At 34.9% G+C, this 7,450-nt stretch overlaps 1 protein-coding gene across 1 annotated transcript; it reads left to right on the top strand.

Moving 5' to 3' along the window:
- Window positions 1-345: 345 nt before the first annotated feature.
- Window positions 346-5,766, top strand: LOC132173018 (putative carboxylesterase SOBER1-like). The gene is made up of 6 exons (XM_059584581.2): window positions 346-706; window positions 2,476-2,528; window positions 3,525-3,648; window positions 3,808-3,929; window positions 5,036-5,143; window positions 5,401-5,766. Exons 1-6 carry the CDS (start codon window positions 445-447, stop codon window positions 5,488-5,490), a joined length of 759 nt encoding a protein of 252 aa, XP_059440564.2. The 5' UTR covers window positions 346-444; the 3' UTR covers window positions 5,491-5,766.
- The last annotated feature ends 1,684 nt before the right edge of the window (window positions 5,767-7,450 follow it).

Here is a 7,450-nt window from a genome sequence, read left to right as displayed (position 1 = left end):
TTGATGTGACTTCAATTACAAATTAACATCGTTTAACAAATTGTAAAAGAGTTATTTTCGTTGGATAACTATAAATCAGTAAGTTTTATTTGTTAATTTTTAACTTTTTGAAATACCTTTCCATTGTTAAGTGATGATTGTACTCTTTCTTTCTTTTTTAATCGAAAATCGTAAGTTAAAAAGACCAATTATAACTATTTTACCGAACATAACCAAACAATATAGACATGCAAAATTTTAATATTGAATATGACGTAAAAACATTGCTGCGACCGCCGCTTCATGTATTTGTGTGGCCTTGTTTGACGTACGACAGAGCCCAGTAACGACGACGGTATCACTGTCGTCCGTCGCTACTCTTTAGAAAGGAGCAAAGAAGTCTTTTCACACCTGTTTCCCCAATTTTGGGAAAAACTTGAAAAGGTGGACAATGGACGACCGGCGATGAAGCTTAAGCTATTAGCAAAGCCCATTGCTGTGATTGGAATCACCCTGATTGGCACCATTCTGTTCATACTACTCTCGCAGCCAAACCAACCCTCTTCAAAACCAGACCCAATGGCTCGGAGCTTTGTTCTGTGGCTGCATGGGCTGGGGGACTCGGGCCCTGCCAACGAACCCATCAAGACCCTCTTCAGTTCCCCTGAGTTCAGGAACACTGTTTGGTCCTTCCCTTCTGCTCCTTCCAATCCAGTCACCTGCAACTGTAAAGTCTATACCTTGTGTATTTACAATTAAGTTTTCTGTTATGGCTTTCTGTAGGTTTTGCTTTCTGGTATGTGTCTGACTGAGTTTGTGAATCTGGTTTGGTGATTTACTGTAATTTCTCACATGGGTATTTTCTGTTTTGTGGAATTGAGGGTTTTATATGCTTTTTGTCATGGATTTGGAGAGTAAATTCTTGTGGGGTTTGGCTTTGGTTTTTGTGTGTAATATGCTGTTTATGGCATTTTTTCGTTACCGATAACTTAGGCTATTTGTGAAATAGTCTGGCATGGGCTACAGAGTAGAATGTATATGGGTTTTAACATTATAATCGCGTTTGTTTTGTTTCAACCAAATACTTCTCTGGGGCTATAAGTTACATTTGTTAGGTGGATCTGATCTACCTTTCCTTGCTGGACCCTTGAATCATACTGAAAGCTGAACTGGTTTTAGTAGAACTCCAAACAATCAGTTGCTAGTCAATTTGTCTAAACCAAACAGTGCATGATATGATATACTGTAGGATATTTTTGCAGTGACAAATATTGGTTTGAACAATTGGAAATCTAGTTGAGTAGATGAGGGATCAAGTAGATAATATACAATTCTAATGTGACCACTTTTTCAAAACAATTAATTTCGTAGTCCAGTTTTTGGGAATATTATTTTGAAGGATTCCACAAAGGGAGCGTCAAGTTCTTTTTAGTCAGGTGGAAACATGAGGCATCATGATTTTCAATACATGACTTTCCTCACTTATACAGAGTAGAAAAATTCCGTACTACATTGAACTAGACAGTCAATGCTAGTTATGTGAAAGAAACTGATGTAAGGCTACAGTACATGCGTGTTTCAAAACTATGATACTTGGTGGTACTTGTTTATAAATTATACACATTCTTCCTTTCATGCTCTTTTGGTTGCAGACCTAAAAAATTTTGTAAATACTGATAGCATATTCATTTGGTTTGTTAATGGTCATTGTATTCTTAAAATGTGCAATCCTGATGAACTTCTGATGTTGCATAATAGAAATAGAGATAGAATTTTATTCGGACTAACTATTTCATTTCAAGCGGGATAGACTATCCCGCCTGCTAATGCTTATCGGTCTCAACTCTTACATGTATAATTTTCATCACCTTAATAAAGTGGTTGTGTGTTTCATCTTCTTGGGTTGGTTTTGATGGCCCATGGGTATCAATAATGTTTTTCCTTATTTTTTTTATTTTTTATTTTTTATTTTTTCATGTTGTTTTGCCTGGCATGTTACCTCACAATTTGGCAATCTTAGTTGCAAAATTTTCACAACAAAGTAGAGTAGCAAATACAAGGTCATCCCTGGAAACCATAAAATGCCCTTTTGGTCTATGAATTAAACGGACATAATTGAAAATAAATTGTACCAAATATTCAGAGAATTGTCTTAAACCATTAAGTTTCCATATAGTCTTGAAATACTCATTTCAAGACTCTGGGATGTCCAGCCACCCTGGTATTTTATCTTATTGAAGTATTTTTTTTTTCATGATTGATTATTCCCGTCAATTTGCTCCGGTGATATCATTGGGAGCACTTCCTTGCTCTGTGTGTTAATAAACAGGCTTTCGAATAAATTTCGGGGATGCTTCTTGTCTTGAGAAAATAACCTCACACTAGTGGGCATTCCTCAACATCGACTATAACAAGTTAAAGATTTTCTCATTCTGATGAAGATGTTTTAAAACTTCTCTTCATCTAATGCCTTGCTGTCTTTGCTTCTCTTTGTAGATGGTTCTGTGATGCCTTCATGGTTTGACATTCACGAGATTCCTGTGACAGCTGTAAGTTATGCTTCCCTCTTTTTTTTAAAAAAAGGGATGTTTGTATATAAAATTGAATTGAACCTTAAAATCGACTTTTTTTGGTGCTGATAAGGGATTTGATTGTTGATTCTTGTGTGAAGTAGAATTCTGTTCAATGGGTTGCGATTTACGTTTTTATTATACATATGGTAATTGATCACTTTTAATGCACAGACTCTTGTAAATGATAAGCTCATCTGATAGGCATTAGTCAATTTGACTTGGCATTCATTTATGCATCCTCAAATGGTCTAAGGGCCTTAATAGGATTAGGGGTTTAGGGCTCAGCCAACGCATCTGATTCACTCAACCTTCTGCCTTAGAGCTCAACCTTCTGACTTAGAGATGCCATAATCTTCTGGTACATTATTGTGTAGTGGGTTAGAAAAACATTGAAAATATGAAATTTTGGAGATTCTGTTATAATCATACCATTGATGTTTGATTGCATTATTGGCCTTTACTAGTATTTACCTGATCGTTAACTCTTTTCCTCTTTTAACTTGAACGCCAAAAATCTCTGTTGGTATAGTTTACATGCACCATACCCATGCATGTGGTGCAAAATTCATCTCCTTGTCTAAATATGGTTGACCTTAAGGTCCACTCTTTTGAGGATCACAAGTTTTTTGTAGGTTTGTGACACCATCTCAAGTATTATGTGACTTTTTGTGTATTAAGAGGAATAGGCAACCAGTGAGAAGGATAACTGTGTTGTCTAGTAGATACATTTTATTCAGAAAACTGAGTTTGGCTAGCTTTACAGTTTATCGGGATACATCTCCATTTGAACCTTTTATGGATTACCATTGGTCGATGTCTTTGGAATTTGTCAGTTACTCTTGGACAGTTAAAAGTGATGTAGCAAGTGCCTAAGGAATCTTCCAGAGGGGTTGTGAATTTACTTTAATACCATACTAGTTGATGATGCTGATTTGTTGAGCACTTATTGAAGATTATTCTGCTAACATTCAGGATTCTCCAAAAGATGAAAGTAGTGTGCTTAAAGCAGTTCAGAATGTGCATGCAATGATAGACAAGGAAATAGCTGCTGGCACAGATCCCAATAATGTATTTGTGTGTGGATTCAGTCAAGGAGGTTTCTCTTTCGCTCTCCCTCCCTCTTCAATACCCCCCCCCCCCCCCCCCCCCCCCCCCCCAAAAAAAAAAAAAAATCAACACGCACAGCAAAACATCTTTGCATTCATTGATTTTCATTAGTGCTGGTAATTTGAAAATTTTAACAATTCTTTTGCAGGTGCCTTGACCTTGGCAAGTGTTCTGCTGTACCCAAAAACTCTAGGAGGAGGTGCTGTCTTCAGCGGATGGCTTCCTTTTAATACATCTATAATAGAACAAATTTCATCAAATGCTAAGAGGGTACTTTCTTCAAAAATACTATGATTTCCAGTTTTAGTTTACAAACTTTATTTTTACTTTATAAATTTTTGGACCATAAATCTGGTTTTCCATTTTTTTTTTTTTCTTTCACTATATTTTCTTGACTTGCCATTCTATGAATATGAAATAAAGATCTTAATAAACATTTGTAGATGGACAGTCGACCATTGTGATGGTGGTGACATACATGTATTCATTACTCACTACAGCCTCCATCTTGACATATTTATCTCCTAAACTAGTTATGGAATTTGTTTTTTTCTATTTTTTGTTCAAATGAACTAGTACTCCCTGTGTGCAGGTTCAGTGATGCCATGTCAGATGGTAAGAAGCGTAATCTTGCTACTTGTAATGAGAATAATTTCTCATGTACAAGTTTTCATATTGTGTCACCAATAGTCGCATAGATTTAATTTGGTGATAGGTTCCATTTAAGTGGTGATAGATGGCTTGAAAGTCTCTGACTAAAACAAGTTGTATGCATCTAGTTCTAATGACTGACAATAACTACTCTTCAGACACAGTTCAATGCCAGATGCTTCCAAGAGATTACTCAGGTCGGAGGATCTGTATATCATTTCTAAGTACCTTCTAGTCCAAGGAAAAGATCTTGTTAGAATGAGCCAATATATTTGCTAATTTATCTAACTGTTAAAGTCCCACGGATAATCTCCTTTCCATATTCATAGGTTTGTATGTATACTTGTATCTGGGAACGTGCTTTAGGATCACCTAGTCATATCTACTAGAGAAGTGTTACACATCCCAAATTTTCTTCCCAAAAGCTAGTTCCAAAATGATGAATCACCATCTCATGAGATTTATTATTTTGGGAAGTGTGTCACCAACTCATGAGATGGTGACACATTATTTGGGAACCAACTTTTGGGAAGAAATTTTAGAATGTGTAGCATTTCTCTATCTACTAATAGGCTTCACTAGCATTGTCAAATATTCTGATCTTTTCGGGTGTAAAACCTTGAGTTGAAAAGGTTGAGGAGGCAAATTTGTATTATTTCTCTGTAAATTTTCTTGCAACTCTTCAACTTGCATATGTTTTGTTTCTGAACCTGAACGTTGCGCAGACACCAATTTTGTGGTCCCATGGGATGGCTGACAGAACTGTATTGTTTGAAGCTGGACAAGCCGGTCCCCCTTTCCTTGAACGAGCTGGTTTAAGCTGCGAGTTTAAGGTAATATATTTGTTAAAATATTAATTAAATAATTGAATTCAGCTTAAGCTTTTGGGATAATTGATGATTTGATATGGTATCAAAACGAAAGTCTTGAACTTTGTTGAGAAGAAGTTTAAGCTCACACGTGATGGAAAGTGTTAAAGTGTTTAATTAAATGATTAAATTTACCTTTGAGATAACCGATAATTTGACAATATCCAAATATTTCAGTACTTTTTTGAATGTCCTCTTCCTAAAAAATTTTGATTTGTCAGGCTTATCCTGGTCTTGGCCATTCAATAAGCCATGAGGAGCTGCAGTACCTGGAATCGTGGATCAAAACTCGTTTGCAGAGTTCTTCTTGAAGGCTTGGGTGGAAGAAGATTTTCACCTGATTACAATCATTGGCCTTTGATTTTCTGGTTGTCAAAGAACCAATATGTAAAGAGACAACATGATTGTCAAGCTACTTCGTATATTATGATGAAAGTAAATCTAAATAATGCTTGAATAACTTTTGTCTGAGGATTGTTCAGATAATGCAGAGAATAAAAACATGCTATTTAGATGAGCATGGACCTTACTTTGCTTTGTTCGTCACTGTTACTATAAACTATAAAGTGTGTGTGCATGCCTGTTGAGCCTGCTGTTCACTAATTGAAGATTAGACAGACAATTATTAACGGAGGGTGTTAATTGAAATTTTTTGAAACATTAGGGGAGTACATTGCAAATTTTTAAATATTGGGGTTCAAACTGAAAAGCACCTCAAACTTCAGGGGGTATAAAGTGAATTTTCTCTTCTATTTTTTTGGTAGAATTGGGATCCTTTCAATTGTCTACCCTCATAATTGGGGAAGCAATTGTGAGAAGCTCTCAAGAAAGCCCACTTATTTGAGTAGGTGCTCAGACAATCCGAGTAGATGAGGCACCTTAATAGGGCATAACTTACGTGTATGATGTGATGCTTATTGAATATTCTGATACAATATACTCCCTTTGCTTCCATCTTTTAAGGTTCTCTGCATGTGGCTTAGGTTCACTTTAACCTTAGTACCTAAGGAGATTCCTTCTTTAATCCATGTTTTGCATCAAGTAATTTGTGCAAGCTTTTATCATCATGGCCTTTCAAGTGCATGAGACAATAATTATTAGCTGCAATGTGGCATCATGGCATGAACTGTTGAATTTTTAACAGAAGGAAAATACTGCACAGAATTTCATAATGATCAAAGGATAATTGTTTTTTTCTTTTCTAAATTGGATTGAAGAACTTAAATTTTTTATTTATTAAATTAATATATGTCTTTAAAATGCGAATTCTCATATACACACACGCTCTAAAGATAAATATCAATTAATATTAAAAATACATACTCCAATCACAAGCTCTAAAATAACTAAATGATTTTCCTTACTCTTTTTGTGTGTCTATATGAGGTAGAGAATCCCCCTTGTCATTTTCATAGGACAAACACAAAAGTCAAAAGATTTTATATATATATATACAAAGTAGAGTACACATTACACATACCATTTGGACAAGTAATGTAGACCAAAGGGCTTCTAATCCAAATTAATGGCAAATTGAGGAGATTTGACTTTATCCAAAAAATCAAGCAGCATTTGATATTATAAATGAAGAGTATAAATTAGCACGCTCCAATTGTTTTTTATTTTATTGTATTTTACAATGTAAAAGAGTGTTACTCAATCTGCACTTAGTATATATATATAATTTTTTTCCTAAACCCGCTGATTACTTTAATCTCTAATGTCCCAAGCCCCTCATGTTGTCAACCATTATCAACTTTTCATGATCTTAAGAGAGAGAGAGAGAGAGAGCAATTTCAAACTTTATTAGCTTAATTTCAAACTTGACTGCAATTTTAAAGTCTTTATTTGCTTGGACAAAGTTTTTATACAATTGGATTCGGAGAAAAAAAAAATCACCATGATTATTAAATTGACATATGCCTTTAGAACATGTAATTCTTATATATATTTTAAAAAATACACATGATAATCACATATTCTATTAAAAATGCATGTAAAAATCACATATATCAGTTAAGGACAAATGTCAGTATAAACTCGATCCAAAAGAAAACTTCGTCTAATTTGCTTTGCCAACTCTCTTGATTTGACAAATTCCAACTCTCTCTTTTATCCTTGGTTCATTCAACCAAAGATCAAATAGCCAAAGCTTGTCAATTTAACTAATATGAGTATTTGGATTTAATTTAGTTATATATTGAACTCTAAAGCTCAGCCCAATTTATGCCCATAAGCCAATTTTTGTTTTTTCCCATTCTGGAGAGGGCA

This window comes from Corylus avellana, chromosome 1 (genome assembly GCF_965113065.1).
Source record: "Corylus avellana chromosome 1, dhCorAvel1.hap1.2, whole genome shotgun sequence".
NCBI classification, from domain to species: Eukaryota; Viridiplantae; Streptophyta; class Magnoliopsida; order Fagales; family Betulaceae; genus Corylus; species Corylus avellana.
Note: the sequence above shows the minus strand (reverse complement) of the source record. Positions and strands in the feature narration are given on the sequence as shown.